At 34.0% G+C, this 22,372-nt stretch overlaps 4 protein-coding genes across 5 annotated transcripts; 2 read left to right on the top strand and 2 right to left on the bottom strand.

Moving 5' to 3' along the window:
* Positions 1–1,428: 1,428 nt before the first annotated feature.
* LOC124529674 (serine/arginine-rich splicing factor 2) lies at positions 1,429–4,298 on the bottom strand. Of its 2 annotated transcripts, XR_006966436.1 has the most exons (5): positions 3,964–4,298; positions 3,707–3,847; positions 3,249–3,431; positions 2,897–2,963; positions 1,429–2,174 (listed from the first exon to the last, which is right to left on the bottom strand). XR_006966436.1 is itself a non-coding variant. In XM_047103519.1 (4 exons), the coding sequence occupies exons 1-3, from the start codon at positions 4,143–4,145 to the stop codon at positions 3,257–3,259; spliced, it is 498 nt and encodes a 165-aa protein (XP_046959475.1). In that variant the 5' UTR covers positions 4,146–4,298; the 3' UTR covers positions 1,429–2,963; positions 3,249–3,256. The 2 variants fall into 2 exon arrangements, 1 of the variants encoding a protein (XP_046959475.1); XM_047103519.1 differs by having other exon boundaries at positions 1,429–2,963.
* Positions 4,299–4,330: 32 nt separating this feature from the next.
* Positions 4,331–6,209, top strand: LOC124529675 (protein CFAP276). Its single transcript, XM_047103521.1, has 3 exons — positions 4,331–5,233; positions 5,500–5,668; positions 5,745–6,209. Exons 1-3 carry the CDS (start codon positions 5,052–5,054, stop codon positions 5,883–5,885), a joined length of 492 nt encoding a protein of 163 aa, XP_046959477.1. The 5' UTR covers positions 4,331–5,051; the 3' UTR covers positions 5,886–6,209.
* Positions 6,210–6,537: 328 nt separating this feature from the next.
* Positions 6,538–10,219, top strand: LOC124529833. Its single transcript, XM_047103755.1, has 5 exons — positions 6,538–6,550; positions 6,938–7,672; positions 8,093–8,176; positions 8,941–9,066; positions 9,872–10,219. The coding sequence occupies exons 1-4, from the start codon at positions 6,538–6,540 to the stop codon at positions 8,964–8,966; spliced, it is 858 nt and encodes a 285-aa protein (XP_046959711.1). The 3' UTR covers positions 8,967–9,066; positions 9,872–10,219.
* A 2,171-nt stretch (positions 10,220–12,390) lies between these two features.
* On the bottom strand, positions 12,391–22,329 carry LOC124529666 (protein shuttle craft). The gene is made up of 17 exons (XM_047103505.1): positions 22,129–22,329; positions 20,602–22,023; positions 20,334–20,510; positions 19,821–20,040; positions 19,482–19,645; positions 18,603–18,807; positions 18,345–18,469; positions 17,941–18,068; positions 17,297–17,450; positions 16,465–16,661; positions 15,930–16,054; positions 15,222–15,407; positions 14,787–14,876; positions 14,464–14,662; positions 13,759–13,911; positions 13,022–13,170; positions 12,391–12,605 (listed from the first exon to the last, which is right to left on the bottom strand). Exons 2-17 carry the CDS (start codon positions 21,869–21,871, stop codon positions 12,497–12,499), a joined length of 3,651 nt encoding a protein of 1,216 aa, XP_046959461.1. The 5' UTR covers positions 21,872–22,023; positions 22,129–22,329; the 3' UTR covers positions 12,391–12,496.
* Positions 22,330–22,372: the final 43 nt, after the last annotated feature.

The following is a 22,372-nucleotide window of genomic DNA, read 5'->3' as shown; positions in this document are numbered from 1 at the left end:
TTTAATGTAATGCTTGTGAATATACGATGAAATATTTTGTTTGCAAAATGTAGTACATTTACATATTAAAGTTAGAAGGGTTTGGATTTATTTAGAAAGTATACCTCCTGTTATTTTAATACACTTTGGTGTTAACTGGTGGCCATACTTTCATCAAGGATATAATATGCAACACTTGTAAATTAACAAAAAAATGCCTATACTTAAATTACATGATGGAGTAAGGATTTCTAAATCCATTAGTATCAAGTAAAAGTTCCCGATCGATTACTTCAGCGGAATAAATATTAAATAAGCTTTGAAGTCTCCATTTACTCAACGTAATTTCACTGTATATTGTTAGAACTAAAAGTACGAATTAGTAAAAGAAAAAAAATAGGCTAACTTCTCAAACAACGATCTCGAAAAATAATTTAATCTAGAACATAAATAACCATCAATAATAACACTACACAGTAACAATCATAATGGCGATCCAACGTGTCTGCCGCAAAATTCCCACCTTTTTTTAAAGAGTTCTGTGAAGTGACGCAGATAAGATGTTTATTCCCACCAATGATGTTGTAATAAACAGATATGTTATTAACGCGCAAAAAGTGAAGACTAGAAAACGTCCTGATTAGGACGTTTCCCTTTAGTCGTTTTATTTATAGGTTTTGACGACCTCCATGGTCGAGTGGTGTGTACACCGGTTTTCATGGGTACGCCACTCTGAGGTCCCGGGTTCGATTCCCGGCCGAGTCGATGTAGATTACCATTAGTTTTTTATGTTGTCTTGGGTCTGGGTGTTTGTGGTACCTTCGTTACTTCTGATTTCCATAACACAAGTGCTTTAGCTACTTACATTGGGATCAGAGTAATGTATGTGATGTTGTCTCATATTTATTATTATTATTATTTATCATAATTACGTAGTAATATGTTTTGCGTAATTAAAACATCTAGTTACATACCCCTTTCACTTATTGTTTTTATCAAGCTATCCTTTTTACTTTTAACGAAATGTAAAAATAAACGGTCCCCGGCGCGGCACACTTTTATCAGTTGTGTAGTATGGATATAACATCTGTTTATTAGAATATCATTGATTCCCACAATATATTTTACATGCATATAAATATGATTAATGCTTTAAGCAAAATTAATGAATTATTAATTACGTAAAGTTGAACTCGTTATTTTTATGTATTAATTTTTTGAAATGAAGTGAACGGTGTGATCCTAAATTTATTTTATGCGAGCTTATTGTACAATGATTTAGATCACGTTAATATTGAATACATACGTTAACTTTTACGTAACGTATCGATTATATCTAGTATAGATCCAATCGTTTTAACTTTTAATGATGTTTTATTTTTTAATATTAAAATGAAAATATTAGACAATTGACGTATTTAAATGGTTAAAATAAATAAAAGTCTTTAGTTTATCATCTATTATGTTTATTTTATTTAAAGAATTTGAAACGAGTGTTGTCATCCGAACCTGGTGTTCCATCCAATTTGCTCCGAATTCTTCTCTCTTGTTGAGTAGTTAATTTTTTAAAGAAAAGGTTTTTTTATATGATAAACTGAATACAAATCTTAAACACGAAAAACACAAAATATTTTTTGTAGTGCAAATAAACCTTTTCTCTAAAAGGAGGTAAAATCAGATATTAAAATATATGTACTTCTAGAAATTTATGGGCAGGGAGGGAGAAATCCTGCATCGTTAGAGTAACCTAGACGCACGTATCTGCAAATCACAGCAATCAGCACAGGAAACTGCCACAGCAAACAGGCCAGCGAGCAGCACCGGCCTGCCAAACAAATCCACACATTACCCACTATGCAAATATTGTTTTTGATTTCTAAATCTTATCGTGAAATTACAATATCTATGTAATGCTCTTTAATTAAACACACGCATCTATTAATTACATCTAATCTCTAGTTTACATTCTAAGAGTGGGATAGTTGACATTCACATAATTATACTGATTCTAAACTCAGATGTAAAACTTCATGTACACATCTGTCTGGACCTAATTATGCGTGACTTGAGTTTGGCAATAAATATAAAAGATTACTCATAACTTATGCTCGGCAACAACAGCAATTCAGCAGTTGTCAGCAAACCGCAAAACCCCCCTCCCCGCAAACAGCCTCGCTCCCCGCATACTCCATGCCCTGAGCATACCAACATTTCTGTTAATATTGTAATGCTGTGGCTAACTTTAATTTGATGTGAATGAAGCTTATGATACATATAAACTTAGTCCTAATACAAAATTTTGCAACAAACATGTTACTTGCACAACTTTCGAAATTTGAAATTTGTTCTGAACCCTACAGCTTACATTTACAAAAAAAAAAAAATAACACAAATTGAAATTGATATAAACATTGACATGACTTTAGTGCTATTTACCAAGTCTTGAGGTGGTCCTATAATATGCCCAATTTAACCCAATTTGGAGAACATGATCTTCCGATTTTATAATTTAACCTGAAATAACATCTTACGACCATTACAGTCATATCTAAGAGTTAGAGATTAATCACATTCTAAAAATACATTTATTAAATCTCATCAACTTGATTTGAACTTAACATTTGTCTGTTTAAATCAAATTATCACACTAAAACTTTCAAACAGTTTAAGTTAAAAAATATAATAATACAATTTTGACAATATACATTTATAATCCATCAGCTTTAAGAATGGGCAGTTAGTTGAAAATTGTAAGTGATAACACATTCACAAACTTGTACATGAAAACAGAAAAATTATTAATATACAATTATTACAATTAATTGAAAACTTAAAACTAGATGTTTTGTTGCAAGTTTACCACTATGTTGCTCATAGTTATGTCTATAGGTCTTATTGTTTAGGAGTGTTCTAGTACCTGGGCTGAAGGCTGCCAGCTCAGAGGCAGGGAGCACAACCTTTCAGCTCACTATGGTACTCTCAACCTGTATAAGAAATTATTTCATATATAGACCAATTTTTACATAGATTTTATATACTTCAAATGTAATAATACTTGTTTTCACTAGGCCCACTTTGAAACGAAGTAAAGATATAATTTGCAAAAGTCAAATTAATAAGCGAGTAAACTGGGATACTTTAATTAAAACACTAATAATTAGTTATTATTATTAATTGATGTTGAGGACTATGGCCTTGAAAACATTCAAAATTAAATAATGTATATATAAAGTCTTATAACAAATATTATATGTACTATAATTTCTTACACAGCACTTCAATGTCTGGAACGCGAGCGGCTGCGGCTGCGGCTACGAGACCGGCCGCGAGAGCTCTTGGAGTCCGAGCGTGACCTGGACTTCGAACGTGAACGGGAACGGCTGCGAGAGTATGAGCGCTTCCTGGAGCGAGACCTGGATCGACGACGTGAACGAGACCGTGAACGGGAGTAGCTAAAAAAATACCATCACAAACTAATTTAAGTAAGGTCCATAATATAGTTATTCACGTGAGACGACTCTGCAGATCTGTAAGAATCTTTATTAGCTTACACTATAACGGAAATTGCATAGTGCATCACTTACAGTAGTTATTACAAAGCTTGTTTATAATAAATGAATATTTAAATTGATATTATTAGAAATGAGCATGTACTCAATAAAATTTTATTCTATAAATGTTGTCCATGCAATTTTAAAATTAAGACAAATATGAAATTGTTTTATACCTTCTACGACGGTCGTATCGGCTTCTGTACGGTGAGGATGGACGGCCATAACGCGCCATCTGAACGCGAAGCTCCCTTCCATCCAACATGCGTCCATCTAGAGAATCTAATGCTTCTTCAGCATCTCTTCTATCGTAAAACCTACGAACATAAAAACCAATATGTAGACATAACCTACGATTTACGCAATTTTATACCAAATGCTGAATCATAGCGTCATCTAAGTTAATTACATATTAAGTACATATTTAACAAACCTGACAAAAGCAAATCCTCTGCTGTCTCGCGTATATCGGTCTCGGGGGATATATATGTCGCCGACATCACCACACCTTTCGAAAACGCGACGCAAATCTTCTGGAGTTGTTCTATAGGTGAGATTATCCACTTTCAGTGATACCATGCCATCTATACGTGGCGGTGGTCTACCGTAACTCATTTTGGTAATTTAATATTCTATAGCGGTCGAAAGAAACGAAATATCAATGATCAAAAATAACTATCACAGTTACAAAACAAAATGGCGGAACATATAAGCTTTTTCATAAAACTGAGCGTCTCACAGGCTAGTTCTTTCTAGAATGACAAAGGAACGGAAGTCATAAAATCATGTTTAGTTACCGGACGCGTGAACGAACGAAATTGAATGAATGCTATAATATTGTCATTGTTGGCGGAATTGGTTCACATAGATAAAAAATATTTCTGATAAGTTTCCATATTAACATATTTAATACATAATATACATACACAGTTTTTAGTTTTTACTTTTTAGACAATCTGCAACAGTTACGTTCTAAGGCATTTATCAAAACGAAAAAAAAAATCGCGAATTAGAGATAATGTACATGCCTATCTAACGAGTATATAAATATTGAAACAGTCAAGTAAATCAGAAAATTAATTAAGAATCTAAATCGATGTCATTTATTATTCTTTCTCATTCAAACCTAATATTGTTGATACTCACAAGCAACATCCCACTTAATGTCCTATACAATAAAATATTAAAAGTTAGTATTTAAATAATGATCCAAAATCTTTGATCATTCGAAGAGCGGAATTGTAAGCCAATGCTTTTGCGTTTTTTTCCAACTATGCTGCTGTAATTGCAAGCTGCCATTTTATTTTATTTTCATTATTGATTCAGGTTTTACATTATATTTACGAGTATCAATCTGAGAAGATTAAATAATAAATATTATCTCTAAAAAAGAATAATAAGTAACATTTCGTTTTAGCTTGCTTTACAAGTTTCAAAGTCGTTGCTATGGACACGAAATGAATTATTTTATTTATTTCAATTTTTCATTATTATTATCGTCGTAAATTTTTGGTATTTAAAATGACAGGAATTAAACAAGTTAGAAATAAGAAGCTGTTACCGGATTTACGAAAAGAGGGTGATTTGGGAAAAGAAATCGTTTTATCAACAAAAGAAAAACACGGCGTTCCAACCGGATCACGGCTTTTTTCACATCATACTTTAGCCAGCGTCAGAAAATTAAGTTTTTACCATCCATTTTAGTAAGTGGAAAACATTTGTCAATTTTCCTTCACTTTCAATACTTACTCTTCCCTAAAACAAAAATCCATATTATGTGAAATTACCGCAATATACGGCTCAAGTTCAAGATTAAGATGATTTATTTTGATTAAGACAAAATATTTTGTGTATTTTCCTTAAAAAAGACAATTTTGTTATTGCCAATTATTTAGGGATAATAAAAAATAAAATAAAACATGCATTATAGTTTATACAAAAAGTTCCAATAATCTTATAATAATTACAGTTTACCACATGATAGCTTGGATCTAGTTTTAGCAGCGACCTACAATCAGTCGAGTGAGCATTTTGCCGATAAGGAAGATTTGTATTTGCAAGCTGAAACAATCGGTTGCGATACTTGGCGCCGTCTGCGGAATACCTTTGATAAACTACCGGCAGTTGGCATTCCTTTGGTAAGTAAAAAAAGTGCTTAGTAAATAAAATTTAAGCACTGTGAGTTAGTTCTTATGAAATTTTTGTTTTTTTTAGGGTCATCCAATGAAAAGAGGCGGCATCACAGAACGAAAGTCCCCCTTCAGTGTGAAGCTCATGAACTCGGGAGTGCATTCTTCACAAACGAATCCCGGATACAGCAGGCAACCGGCTGGCGGCGCGATTTTCTTCTATTAGTTTCATACGAATTGATCCTCAAAATTATTATGAAACAATATACGTGTTAGAAAGTAGATAAGAGTTGCGATATAGTTTAAAAGTAGATTATAATTGCTTGTTATGAAAGCTTGTTGATTTGAATCTCAATTATTAAAATGTTCTTAAGTTGTCGATAAATCTTTTTAATAGAAATGAACATTTTGGGGTAAAAAGCTAGTGTAACAAGTTAAAACGATTATTAGGATGTTACAAACAACAACAACAATGTTATAACGAATGACTTAAATATTTATTATCATAGCATTTATTTAACTGTTTTAAAATATTATAAGATATCCAATAAAATATTATTTAAATTTCCAAAGGTGTTCTAATATTTATTTACGTAATGGGCATGCAAGATTAACTGACCGAACTAAAAATAATAATAAAGAAACTGTTACGTTCATTGCGTATAATAAGTTGAGGTATAAAGTTCCTCTAGATAGCTCAAACATCTAGAAATTCTGTTGAGCGGTGGATCGTACCTTTAGGTGTCCTGTCGTACAGATTTAGCTCTTAAAAGCATGTGAATAGAAAGATCTAGCTCTAATAAATTACGAACGATGTTGTAGAAGCAAAATTTAACAATATTAGCCAAGACTAGGATTTCTCAATAAACTAAGACCTCATGCACTTAAGTCGTAAGTCTACAAAGAAATTTTCCATTACCGGTTACAACACAAAGTATATAAACTTTTACGAGTCATTTCAATGAGATACCTAGCATATTCTTAAAAAATACCGATACGCTTAAATATATAGGCCAAAAATATTTGTTGTCACTTCTTTTAGAATAGCTTAACATGACAGATGAGTTTAGGCATAAGGCGATATTGTATCCTAAATTAATTTTAATCAAAAATTATATAAATGCATTTTACTCTAGTAACTATTTTAAAATTATAATTTGTAATATAGATATTTCAAACTTTAATGGATTTTGTTAATTCATTCGGTTAGTAATTTACTTTTTAGTTTCATTTTGTTATTAAATTTTAAGATTCTAAAAATATTATATTTTAATAAAGATTTAGATTCCGCAAATGAAAAATGTAATCGTGTACGATCGTGGTATTTGTACGAACAGTATAGATCGCTGGAGAAGAATCAACTTGACGCTGTACAAAGATTGAAGAAAAAATCGTACCAAGATAAAATTTTAAAACAGGAACTCAGTGAGAGGCGAGCACGGCGCAGGCTGTGTGATCAGTTTGGGTTATGTCAGAGTGAACCGAAACTAGACAGAAGCATACGCAGCGTTCCCTCGAATGTGTATCTTAATGATGACGACCTTTATGAAAGTTTTAGCGAACTACACGATGAGTACGAATTGGAAAACTACGAAGACAACAACAGCCACGATTCAGAAACTAGCAAAGAAATTGAAGACTTCACAGGCGTTGCTAATACAAAAGAAGCTTATCATGCAAGTTTAAGCGGCGTAGCTGAAAATGTAACAAATGATAGAGTGGAGAATGACATAAGAGAAGAGTTGGAGACTGTTAAGAAGAACATTGCAGAAAATATAACATTACAATTAGAAACTGTGAAGGAAAACATTGAATGTTTGGAAAAGTACGCTAAACTCAATGACGAGGAGCAAATATCAGATGTAGATGATGGTGTTCTAAATATTTGTGTAGAGTCAGAAGTTAATGATCTTTCTCACTATAAATTGAAAAATACAAAGAACGATAAGGGCATGGAAAAAATGTGGTCGAATTTTGTTGACTTTGCCTACAAGATGATAAATTTAAACCATGGTATGATTTATTACATTGGCATTTATATTATTGTGGCATGTTACACAAAATCATAAATGTAATTTTAAATCATTAATGTCAAATATCCAATCGTCTTAATCGATGCAAGTGTAAAACCTCGATTATTTATGTACATACTCTTAGGCGTGTACCTAACATTTGTAAACAACTAGAACATACATTCAATTACAGATTTCTACCATTTTGATTTCATTCATAAGCATGATCATAACAATTATGTTAATGCAGTCAGGTGTTTTTGTATGTCGTAACCAAATATTAATAGATTACAGATTCGGGCATATCGCATGTTATAAAAGAAAAAATACCTAATAATCGCATTACTTTTTTTGAAGATTTGTTCGTAGTCTAAAATCTTTGAGTTAGACGTTTAATGTTTCTTTTCTTTTCAAATAATAGGTAACAGTTATTACGACTACAGTTCGCAGATACTAACAGCTGTGTTGGCATGCGATTTTCTCTTACGGGGATTCAGCAGAATGTGTTCGTATTGTGTTTGTTAAACTTCTTTATATATCTACTTAGATAGGTTTGTTTATTCTGCTTATGTTACATGCTATTGCAATCTCTACTATATTTTCATTGCCATGGAATATTTATGCAAAGTATTTGTTTATTGTTTACCATAACATTTCCTTGAATAAAGTAGTTAAAGTAACAGCCTGCATATTGCTGAGCTAAGGCCTCCTCTCCCCTTAGGAGAGGGTTTCTTGAAAAAAAGGGATAATTATGTCTTTATAACTGAAACCACCCACGACAGCTTCTCTTAACTGAAATAATACAGGTAGACCAAAAATTATTATTAAGCTACTTAGAAGTTTTTGATAAAAAATCTAGAAGGACTTTTATTGGAATACCCTAGTTTGAAACCCATGGTCACAGTTTTTAGTTTATATGCCAAGGGTCAACTTATTTGTAAGAGCAATAAGCGCTCGGGTGTATAAAGTGATCTGGCAATCTCTCTCTCTCCTCAAAATTATTCTGAGGGATCTTCAGGGCAACCTAACCTATAGTAAACTGTGTATTAAGACGGGCTTGCTAGCTGTTATAATTACCATAATATATGTACATACTCAACCTATGAGTTCTTCTAAGGTTCTATAGGTATGCCGAATTTCAAATTGTATGCCATAATTTTCACAGTTTGTATACGTGGACAGAAAGTCACAATACTATTATATTATGTTGTCTTTAAATATTTGATTTGCCTTATGAATAATAACTTAATTTTAGGTAATTATTTGCAGACTTACGTTTCACCGATAAAATATAACAGTAGTGATTCAGAAACATCTTTGATAGATAATAAAAAAACAAAAAGAAAAAAGTTAGTTAATTATGAAAAAAATAACAGATGCAACTGTACAACCGAGGTAATTGTCAAGCTTACTAGACGTAATATACGTTATATACCCGTATTTATACAATATTTTAAATAGAACAAATTTTCGTGGCGTGAGATATACCAAACTAAAATTTTTGTCGATCGATCGAGCAATATTACCAAGTTAAGTAGACAATACTACCTACCGTAGCTATTAATGTGTTTGCGTCACGTCATCCATACTCTTAGTAAGTTACCACCTATAATAGACTTCTTGATTTTTATGGGCCAATAATTTATGTACACTATAAACGCTAATCGCAGAATTAAATTAATTATCTCTCTATATAAGAATTTCGAAATAAGAAATTACACAATACGTAATGTTCATTTCTTAAGATAAATTATGAAACATGTTTAATGAAGCGTAATAGTTGTTTCTAAACTTTTATTACAAAATAATATTGTCTCCATTCTTTTTACAAAATATACTTTTCTAAATTACTACCTTTTTTCTGGTTTTTTAAGCCAGACATTTGAGTAGTGATTTTACATTTTACAAATTTGAATTAAGTAATAAAATAATTATAAATTTTATTAATTAAAGGTCTACCGGATCGAAAATAATGCAGATTCAACTAAGAATAAAAGAGCATGAACCTTAGTTGTAACTTTCCCATCAAAAAAAAAAATAATTTACGTACATTAACTTTCAAACATTTCTCGCTTAATTAACGTCTTTTATAATTATATTTTTCAAAACATTTCAAATTTAGCAATGATTTACATCCAATTTAAAGTAGATAAAACCAACTGAATAATACATAATTTAAATATAAATATTAATTTTTCAGCAAAACTTGGCGAATAGAAATAAACACGGATGGCAGAATTTAAACAAAAGATATCATTCAGATTGCGAGCGTTATAATTGTTGTAAGAACTCTTTGGAAAACTTTTTCAAAGGAGGGAAATATCGTGGTAACAGTGAGCCTTTGCGCAGTACCCCAAAGCTTACAAGCTGTAAGAGACACAGCAACAAATCTTATAGTAAAAGATCACAATTTATGAGAGGGAAATGTTCAAAAGAAAGTGTTTGTAAGTGTTATCGTCTTAAGGAGTATGTTAATCCAATATTACAACTTGTCCGATATATCGAAATTTTACTGCAGGATATAAAAGATTTATAAAATATGTGCCTTGTTTTATTTACATAAATCAAATGATATTATACATTAAAAAATAAATTTTAATGGCCGCCGGGATTTAAACTCTGGGTCCAAAACAGACGTATAATTATTACTTTTTTCAAACGCGAAAATCTTTATTTATATTCTTAAATCATAATTACGAAGTATAAAACTAAAGTCGCTTACCACTGTCTGTTCCTATGAATTCTTAGATCTTTAAAATTACGCAACCGATTTTGATAAGGTTTTCCTAATAGATAGAGTGCTTCGAGAAGGTTTTTTGTATATAATACATGAACAATATAGTTATGAAACACTGATAATTTTAGAAGTTTCTAATGTGATGTCGTAAATTAACAAAATTCTGTAGTATATTTAGTATCAGTATTGCAAATTGTAAGGATCGAATAGGGTTCAACAGAAAATTAAAAAAAAAACTAACAAATATGTAACATTTTATTACACATCGCCTGTACAACAGATAATTTATGCTCCAAATACACAGATTGTAGAATACTATCTAAGATTACATATTATCATAGGAAAACCTATCCCATATTTTTTTTTTGTAACTACACTTGGAAAGGATTATAAACAATTTAACGATCATTAAATCAGCACAATTGGCCGTGCTATTTAAAAATATAATATGTAAATGGTTTGACATATGGTTGATGTATGGTTTAACATATAATTTTAATCTCTAAATGTAATCATCAAGTATTACATGATTCATAAGAGTTATAAATTTGAGAGCAATAATCTCTGATGAGAAGTATTATTTAACATGGAATATAATACTATAAAAGCTGTTTTAAATCTCAATTTTTGTCAAGAACCACTTTGAATAAATACTTAATGCTTAGATTACATTTAGAATTTATTAAAATTACAGACCAGATATTTAGGTGAAGTTGATTTAAAATTTTTTTGCAAAAACATGATAGCCCCCAAATAATGTAATTTTTTAGCAAAAGTGAAACAATTTAAAACAATGAAAAACCGTTTTGTTTTATTCACAATTAACATCGAACACTTATGAAGTGCTAAGCTTTCTTATTATATTATATAAAACGATTATATTTATTATCTAATATCCATACAATATTAACTATATTTGTGCTGAACACATAAGATTAATTTATTTGAACTAGCATTTGTGTTAAACATTGACATTAGTTTATAATTTAGCAAAAAATGTTTCATTGAAGTCAAAAAAAAAAAACTAAAAGATAAGAAAAGTAAAAATGAAACTAAATTAGGCCAATTATTATAAAAAAAATAGGAATGACATATTTTTGATATGAAACGAAAAGTCCTTTATATGTTCTTAAGTGAAGTTTACCTAATATTTTCTTATATATAAGTGGTTTCGATTAATCACCAAAGAACACATAACCCACACATATTCTATGCATGTATATTTTATTATAATAAGAATAATATATAAAATTGACTCTACTAATTCTTACTTGTGATCTCAAACAGAATACTTGCTCTGTATAACATTAAATATAATATTAATAATGTTTGAAAATCTCATTATAACATATAAGGCAGCATTTATATTTGTCTATGGTGATATTCGTTGAACAGTTAATATAACAAAAGCATTCTATAGTTATTGTATTATTTTATGACTTCAATTTCTACCTTTTTTAATTATTTTTTTTCTATGAAGAGATCACTTGTAAGTTTCTTATAAAAAATAGGCGCAGACGAGTGCCTCCATACTTGTCAATAATTAGTTAAATTCAAACATATAGTCAATATACAAATATTTAATTTGTAATTGATATTCCTGTTAATTTAACAAAAAAAATTTAAGTAATATTTTTTAAGTATTTTATGTTAAAACATACAAAAGGATATCCGGCAGAGTTTTATAATTATGTAATATCGACGTATCATAGTTAAACTATGGTCCATTTCATTGGTTTAATTACAAGGAAATAAAATACCTGCACCCCATTGGTCGATGCGCGACGCTATACAAGCGATACCAATCCCGTACGTAAGACAATCGCAAGAATTTGGCCAAAATGTCAACTAATGATCCCACAAATTGAATTTTCTTTGGCCGCTTGGAATGGAATGGACTTTATTTTTTTTTTGCTCACACTTTACACATAAAAAATATCATTGAAAATGACCAAGTAGTTTAATTATGAACATATTTTTGCTGCATACATGCAATGCATGCATGAAAATAATTGAGAAATATAAAACATTTCACATGATATACATCGGCGACTGAAGCACTCATCTGGCCTGAATTGAGCTAATCGTTCAGTTGTCGGGCGGGTTGTCGAAGTAGTCAATCTTGGGCGCCTGCTTGGGTTGGCTGCGAGCCGCCCACGCGTTCGTTGACGTCAGCGTCGCCCAGCCGCCGGATGATCTGACAAATTATTTTATATAAAGATAAAGAATGACACAGGTTGGAATTATGTATTGTCTAATAAGCCATGTTTTTTAAATAAAAACTTTTATCCTTGATCATAAAAATTTAGTTGCACCTATTTGATTTTTTACATATATGTAAATGTTCCACCAACATTGGAACAGCGTGGTGGAATATGTTCCAAACCTCCTCAAAGGGAGAGGAGGCCTTTAGCCCAGCAGTGGGAATTTACAGGCTGTTGTTGTTGATGTAAATGTTTAGTTCAATATATAGAATAATAATAATTATTATTATTCTATAATTCAAGCGGACCAACATTATTTATAATATTCCTTGCCAAAGAGGAACGAGCAGCGATATGCGTTATTAAGAAATACTATTTACTACAATACCGCAATGCATTCAAGTCTTACTTGGAGGCGGCAGAGGCGTTGGCGTTCGTTGAGGGCGGCGCGGGCGCGGCGGGCGCGTGCGCGGGCGCGCGCAGCACGGGCCCCGGCACGCGGCGCTTGCCCGCCTCGCGCGCCAGCACCTCCAATACGCTCATCGCCGGCAGCCACGACTGAAAGTACAGTACAGGGTAACCACTTAATAAGACCTCCTTGCGGATTAATACTTTTGCATTTCACGAATCGTTCAAAAAAATATTCCACGAACAATCGGCTATTTGACTGGTTTTTAAAATTCATTTTGTATTATTTAGTAGAAGTTAAAGAACCCAGTAATTATGTTTTTTTATTTCTAGTACATATTTGCCGAAAAATATCATATTCAATTTCTATATTTAAATAGCGCGCAAAAACGCTACTTGGACAATATGGCGCTGCAAATGGCGCTGCAATTGTATTTTAATCTGTGGTACATAGCGTAGAAAAGCAATGTTTAAAAGAAAGTGACTTCATCATAAGCCCGGCCAATCAGAAGCGTTTTGTGTCACGTGACAAACGTTTAAAAATTTGCATTTTTATTTATGGATTTTTGAATAAATTAAGTATTATTTTCAACTTTCGTTAGTAAATAATCATTTTAAAACTCATAATATACACTGACTACAATAATTCACAATTTATTTTTCGCATTGTCAAATTGCCTATTAGGTGCTTTTTATATACATTTAACATTACATATATGTGTTTAAAAAAGTATTAACCTTTTCCTTATCTGCTGTAGCAACAACGTTTCTGTTGGGCTCTGCGTCATACGCGACGCTCTCACAGCCAAAGTGTTCACACAGCTCGTGAATGAACTGACGCTTCTGTCTATTCATAGATGGGAATGAATGGGCCCGAGTCTTCTGTTTTGACTGCAGGAGAAACGATTAGTTATTTTATTACATCAAAGTATCAACTAACTAAGCACTTAATAGTTATTTCCACCCTATCAGCTTAGTGGAGCTAATGCTCCACATAGCGGCTATAATAACGTCTAAGGCACTCTTGATGGATTATATATAATATTAATTTGAACTTTTTTGAGGTATTTGTTTTTTTTACAAGTACTTTGCGACCAGTTTATAGTACGACACAACTTAGATGTCGCATCGGCAAAATTCGTAAAAACGATCGCATCCGAATTAAGTGCGCTATCCCAAATTATCAATATTTATTTCTCATGCGAATTAGATCTTTACACAAACGTAATAACTTCTAATATCATATGACCTAATATATTCGTCAATTTGACGCGTCGATTTACATGCACTTGCTTTCTCTGACGCGTGAATCTATAGCGACGAATAGCGTCGAATGGCGCGAGAGGGAGCTATTTCTTTTGGTTGTGTAAATCGGCAGTAATCGGTTTTATTTTCATTCCATTGCATTTTCCGATGCTACATCTAATTTGTGTCGTACTATACCTTCTTGGCGAGTTGCACGAGGTCAGTGAGTCGCTCGTGCACGAGCTGTGCGAAGGCGGGCTCGCGTGCGGCCGTGGAGCGCACGTGCTCGCTGTAGCGCGGCGCGAGCTTGGCCGACACGTCCGGGTTGCGGAGCTGCAGCGCCAACGCTAGGCGGCGACTGCGCGCTTCCACAAAGCACTCCTCGTCGCATTCAAGTCTAAACAGGATATATTAGAATAAATATTTTTTTTATTATGTCAAAAGTAGCCGGCTCACAGAACAGAAGTATGCCAGAAGTAGAGAAACCGTCTTTTTTTTGTTATTATGGAGAAATTACTCACGTTTTTAGCATCGCACTAGGACGTTGTACTTCAGTTAAATCGACGGTACCACCTTCTTGCATTTTCGACGCTGCCAAAGTGCTCACCATCCTTAAAAAAAAACATATTAATTAAATGAAATTTAACAATATACTTAATATTATTAAGCTGTTTGTCGCAGGTATTTCTAGCGATCAGCCCACATTCAGTCTTGTCTTAGAAGATATAATAGAAACCAGAAATATATACCAGTCACAAGAGGATATAAGCCAAATAAACAGACAGAGCTTGAATATTTAAAATGAATATTAATCTATGGATTTTGGAAAAAATACGTTTTCTACGGTTGTTTATCTTTATTCCTTTTTAGGTTGGGATAGATTGTAAACATTTCTAACAAAGGTTCGTTATCCGAATATGTGATGCGACAGACAGGAACAGTGAATATAAACTCACTTGGCATAATCTCTGGCGTTGTCGCAGCAGGTGCGCTCCGCCTTGCGTCGGCCGCACGGGCACGTGGCGCACACGGGGCGCTTGCACGGCGCGCCGCTGGGACACGCGCCGCCGCCGCCCGAGTGGCACGCCGCCGCGCACGGGTGCCCGCAACTCGGACGCTTCTCCGTGCACGCTTGAGTGCATCTAGTATGTATATTTGGTTTAGAAAGCATTACAAGCATGAATGAGCTATTTAGGCGCATCTGAAAATAGCCTTCTTGGTGTAAAATAAAGTAAAAAGTAAAGTAACAGCCTGTAAATTTCCCACTGCTGGGATAAGGCCTCCACTTCCATTAAGGAGAGGGTTTGGAATATATTCCACCACGCTGTTCTAATGCGGATTGGTGGAATGCACAAGTGGCAGAATTTAGAAGAAATTAGATACATGCAGGTTTCCTCACGATGTTTTCCTTCACCGTCAAGCACGAGATAAATTATAAACACAAATTAAGCACATACATATATAGTGGTGCTTGCCTGGATTTGAACCCACAATCATCGGTTAAGACGCAGGCGTTCTAACCACTGGGCCATCAAAGCTCAACAAACTTCTTCTTGGTGTATGATACAAACATTGTGTCGCTATGGAATCTAACGCTTTATATCAATTGCACTTGCTAATCACTGTGTTAATAATAAAATTGTTTAAATATAGCAAATGCTTACTTTCCGGTGTCGCAGGGACCCTTGTGGCACGTTTTTATGCATGTATGTTTTCCACAAGGTAGGGGCTTGCCGCAGGGTAGACCGCACGAAAATTCTTCTTGTGAACATGGGATGGTTTTACGTTCCTAATGACGAATATAAAATTTTATAGCGATCATTTATTACGGTAATCAAAAAAACCCTCTATTACACTTAATGTGCCAAGATATATAAGTGTAGTATGCTATTAAAGTCAGACGATTAATAGAATCTTACAATCTTCTTAATTCAATCAAAGTATACTTTATTCAAGTGGGCTTTTCCAAGCACTTTTGAATCGTCATTTAACAATTAAGTGAAGCTACCACTGTTTCGGAAAGTGGATTCTACCGAGAAGAACTGGCAAGAAACTCAGTAGTTACTCTTTTTCAACATTTAAAATACAAATACAAAATATCATTAAATCATGATGAATTTAATTCAGATCGAGTTAAAGCGTAGAATATTACATTTAACAATCAATAAACTTATGATATAATCATATTTAGCCAGTCACCTCGTGCTTCCCGTAGCACATCTTTGTGGTGAGCACGACGCAGGGCGGGCAGTCGCCCGAGTGGCACGAGTGGTGCGGCGGGTGTGCGCATGCGCGCGCGCGGCGGCACGGCGCGCTGCAGGCGGGCGGCTTGGTGCCGCAGCGCACGGGCGGCAGCACCACCTCCGCGCCGCACTCGCAGCGCAGCTCCTCGAAACCTGACACAATTCATTATTTAATATCTTTAACATTATTTATTGCATCCTAGGCATGTATAACCTCAAGGGTATAATTAAGCTTTTATAAATAACCATTGAAAATGAATTTTCAAAGTGAAATCTGTATGAAATATGTTATATATAGAAATGTATTTTTTTTATTGTATAGGTTGGCGGACGAGCATATGGGCCACCTGATGGTAGGTGGTCACCATCCACCACCATAGGCAATGACGCTGTAAAAAATATTAACTATTCCTTAAATCGTCAATGTGCCACCAACTTTGGGAATTAAGATGTTATGTCCCTTGTTCCTGTAGTTACACTGGCTCACTCACCCTTCAGAGCGGAACACAACAATAGTGAGTACTGTTATTTGGCGGTAGAATAACTGATGAGTGGGTGGTACCTACCCAGACGGGCTTGCACAAAGCCCTACCACCAAGTATAAAACTAAAAAAAAACTTCTTGACAGATTTTATACTTTTTTAGTCTCTCTTTTATGTCTCTGTATAAACTCTAGATCACTTTATTGTAAATATTGAAAAAAAAAAGGGTTCGCAAATGTCCTTTTTATCCGGGAGTATCAATCGAAAATCACAAAGATGACGGTAGCTATGGTGTACTGTACTCACTGACTCTAGGACAGGGCGCGCAATGTCCGGTGTGGCAGAACTCCTCGCAGCGGTGCAGCTGGCAGGACAGCGTGCGGCCGCACACCACGGCGCAGCGGTGCGACTGAGCGTCGCAACACGCCGTGCGACAGCGGTGCCGCCCGCACGACAGCTTCTGTACAGACCATTCGATTAACAACTTAGGGGTTGTCCATTAATCACGTGATCTTTTGTTAGCATTTTTTAACCCCCCTCCCCCATTGGTGATACGTAGTGAGGTTTAAGGCCACCCCCCCTCCCCCTTCTCAACATCACGTCTATTTTTAGTACCTACAACGAATCTTAAAATTTTCTGAATATTATCTTAATTTAAATACAGGTATAAACTATAATCTTATTTTATTCTGAAATTAAGGACCATATTTGTTTCAAAATCGCGCATTAGACGAAAAAATAAATACACGAGATATCTTACTACACCCCTCCTCCCCCTTGTGTTATTTTCGTGATTTTTATCAAACACCTCCCCCCCCCTTTCAAGCCTCACGTGATTAATGGACAACCTCTTATATTGGGATAATTTGCTCTATAGACGGTTTCAGAGCTATATTACCTCACATTCGATATAATATTCAATAGATTACTAGAATTATTATTATTTTTACCTTATTACACTTCCTCTGGCACAATACATTGTTAAGCATCTGTGGCAGATCCGCGCAGGGGACTTCGCGGCTGGAGTGTCCGCAGCGACACTGCAGTAGCGTGGTGTCGGGACATACGCGACAATTACCTGAGTAAGTGTGATTATTACACTACTTATACACATACAATTTATTGAATGATTTATTGAAAATGTTTGACAATATTTATTAGAAAAACTGTTGGAATACAATGCTGTAATGTATTATACATATAGCTAATATTTATTAAATTGCTAGACCAATATTTATCATTCATTCTGTTCAAAAAAACAAGAAGAAAAAGGTTTTACATGTTGTAACTTTTTTTGTGTAATTTTATTCTTGATTTTAGTTAGTTACAGTTTACTAAGTAATCAGTTATTTACCTTCATGACAACACTCTTTGCAGAAATGTTTATCTCCAGAAGGACCACAGGGTAGGGGCTTCGCGCAGATATTACCACAAAGCGGTATTGGGTCTGTACAAGATTTACGCTGGTCCTTGCTTATTCTGAAATAACAGTACAATTGTATATTATATTTATTTTTTGTGTTTGACCAATGTTAGTGAAAGAAATTTGAGTTGTCTTTGTCTTCTGTGCAGGTGTTTTAGAAACAGATTAATGAGAGCTGAGCGTCGTCACCTGGTGTTGCCGCAGGGACAGGCGGGCACGTTTTCGGGGCGCAGCGGGCATGGCGGGCAGGGCGCTGCGTGGCACGGCGCGCGACACACGTGCGCGCCGCACGCCAGCACGCGCCCGCACGGCGCCGCGCACGACCACGTGCCGCACGCGCCCGACTCCGCCGTGCACGGCACGGAGCGAGACTTCGCCGCGGGGCAGTGGCACACTGAAAGTGATCATTTTTAAATTTGTTGTTAATTTAAAATTGGGACATAACAACTTAGTTCCCAAGGTTTTTTTATTAATTATTTCCCAACATCCACGGACTCGCAGATGCCCGTGCCTTTTTTATATTTTATTTTAAACATTTTGGCGTTTTATATTTTATACTAAACATCAGCGGATCTTCGCTGGATTTCATTCTTGTCGTCTTCTTGGGAGACGCGGCCCACACTGACATTTTATTTTTTTACATTTTAAAATAAAATATATATAACCTATAATAAATAACACATAATAAAAAAATTTAAAATTAGATTAGAGTTTAGTAGACCAAATTTTTATATCTTTTTCATGATATAGTCGTTAACATATGTCACTAGACCAAATGTTTTGCAACAGAGGTGACTATTGTCTTTGAATGTATGCTCATATTTAAAACAATATTTTGTTATTAAATAGTCTTTCTAAATAATTTATATATAAGTATGTTCTTTTTTTGTAAATGACCCAACACACTTCAGTTACTATAACAGAAAATCTTGGATTTCTAGCCTAATGGATAAAAATGAATTTTTTTATATAAAATAATTCATCTCAGATCAGAGTGTGAAAGTACTTTTTAAATATTCATATATTACAACCGGAATTATTTAGTAGTATGTTATAACATTAATTTACCTTGGGTGACAATTTCTTCACATGCGTCACAGGGACCCTCATGGCAGTCTTTTGTGCATGAGTGTACCCCACACTCGAGTTTACGATTACACTGTCGACCGCAAACTTGCGGCAACTTGCTGCTGCAGAGTATTGAGCGAGTTTCGGTACCGCAGCCGCATTCTCTGTATTAACATATTTACATTAAAAAAAATATAAATTTTAAAATGAAATGTAATTATTTTATACGGAATGTGAATATCCTATTTATATTATGGACATTTAAATTCATATTTCTATAAATAATTTAGAATTAAAAAAATCCAAATAATTATTGTATTAACACAGTTTATAACTTACTTTTTAATAGTAGCTTGACAAGGTGGGCAAGGTCCAGGGTGACAAAGCAATGTACATGGATGTGGACAGTTTCTGGGCCGCTTACAGGATTTGCCACAAGTGTGAGCCCCACTTGAGCCCCTCTGATATTCTGGGTTACGCACAGCCCCACACATACATCTATATTCAGTTGGTATGTCTTGGCTTGTGTTTTGGCAAGCTGGACAACGCCATTTGCCTTCTGCAAAATAATGGAAGATATGAAGAGATGAATAATAAGTTGATAAATGCAATCCTCGACCATACTTTACAATAAGAGCAGATTTTCATCATATCCACTTCCTATTTAATCAATACCAACATACAAATTACTAACACTATTATTATATATTTATTTAAAATAGTATTAAAAAGTTATCTTTATCTCTTCATAGAATCTAAGATAATATTGACTCATCACATACTCAATATTATGTGTTTTTTTTTAATAGTAATATAAAAAAAACATATTGATCAGCTATATTATCAACTTACCAACTAAACTGCTCATGGCCCACTTCCTTATACAGCGGAGGTGTAAAACATGGTAGCAGTTACTGCAATACCAAACAGAGTCAGTCTGTTTCACTCTTTCACAACACACCAGACATTCAAGGGTACCTTTATCTAATTGCTCACTTAGACGTTCCCGCTGTGTCATTTCTGTATTTGCTGAAATATGTAAAATGTGATCATTAATACAGATATACAATCAGTCATTTATTCAAGTGTTCAAGTTGAAAAATAATGATTGAATAAATACCTCCTATATTTGTGAAAGCCTTTTTTCCTCGCATTGGACTGGGCACATTTTCCTTCACTTTTTCTTCCCTATAATATCCATATGAATTTGCATATTGTTCATCTTCAGTACTATTACGTTCTGTAGCTCTTATACGCTGACTGCCAGCCCATTTACGATTTCTTGGACCTTCACTTCTACCGTTCCTAACATCTTGACTTTCTTTAGGCATAGTACTGTTGTAAAAAGTTCGACCTACATCAGACTCTTTATTCTTAGTCTTTGGGTTGGATTTTGATTGGCCCCCTTCATTATGCATGCTTACATCATCATATGCATTTGTCTCATGATTAAAGCTGTTCAAATCACTGTTTCGATTGTTTATTCTATGATTGTTAGAGTCTTGATGATTAAAATCATGGTTACGGTAGTTAGTATCTTGTATTTGATTACTATTAGTGGCACGATTTTTGGATTTTCGGTTTCGATTGTTTAATTCACTGGGACGGTTTAATGAGTCTTTATGCATTTTGGTAGAGTTTTGTTCTGAAGACTCCGAGTGGCTATTATAACAGTCTTGATTACGAATTTTAGAATCCCCTTTATGATTTCTATTTGAGTCTTGATGTTTTGAAAATTTCTGCATTTGACTTGTTGTTTCATTGCTAGATGAGGCACCACTTTGTTGAGAACCATGTGGTTTTTCTCGCCAATTTGTGGAACTAGATGGTTTTGAATAATTACTAGATGATTTATTTACTGCCCCACTTGACGAACTTGCTTCTTGTGAAGACTCATTGTGAGGACTGCTTGGTGATTTTGATTTGGAACTTTTAGGCACAAATTCAGTAGCAGTTGGTGTTAGCTTTGATTTAAAAACCACTTCATTTGAGTAATTATTTTTATCTGAGGTCACCGGGTTGTACTGATTATGCATGTTTGGTTGATAAGGTTCCTCATTATTAGGGAAATTGGCAGTGTTCGTTCCATATGCATAATCTGCTTGGGAGCTTTGAGGTGTAGTACCATTTTGATAATTGGGTATGTTGTTATATTGAGCATTTGGATAGTTTTGATATTGCATGTTATTGTAGGTAGCAGGATTCGTAGGAGGTGGATTTGAAATTTGCATTTGAGATAAAAATTCATCAAAACTAACATATTGATTACTGGGGTCGTATTGCCTATTTGGATTAGGATAATAAGCTTGATATTGGCTATTATAATCGTTGTTCCAATTATTAGGTGCTTGATACTGGTTATAAGAATAAGAATTATTCCACTGAGACATTATTACAAAAGAAAATAAAAAATTATGAAATATATTAATTTAGCTTGGGTATGGCAGATCTTTTTGGATGATTTTTCCAATACTTATAGTTTTTATAGTGTTTTTGGCCGAAGGCCGAGACCTGAGGTCTCGTTGTAATGTTCCTCTGTACTCTGAAATCAATTTTAAATGAGATACGTTATTGTAAGACTGAATTTGAAATGATTAAATCGACATGTGGCACTTATGAAGATATTCAATGAATGGAGATTACTTACCAGTTATCCGTTCAACTGGCACTTGATTATATACAAACAATAATAAATAAATCAAAAAATAAACTAAAATAATTTAGCAAATCAAAAATATAATAACTTTAAGACGATGTGACAAGATGAGTCGGATTCTATTGAATTGGGGCAGGGAGGGGGAAGTCAACGTTGACAATACTTGACATTAGATTTTTTTAAGAAATTCCAATTTACGCATGTTATTTTCTCAATCATTATTTTTTAGATTTTT

Source organism: Vanessa cardui, chromosome 5, assembly GCF_905220365.1.
Source record: "Vanessa cardui chromosome 5, ilVanCard2.1, whole genome shotgun sequence".
NCBI classification, from domain to species: Eukaryota; Metazoa; Arthropoda; class Insecta; order Lepidoptera; family Nymphalidae; genus Vanessa; species Vanessa cardui.
Note: the sequence above shows the minus strand (reverse complement) of the source record. Positions and strands in the feature narration are given on the sequence as shown.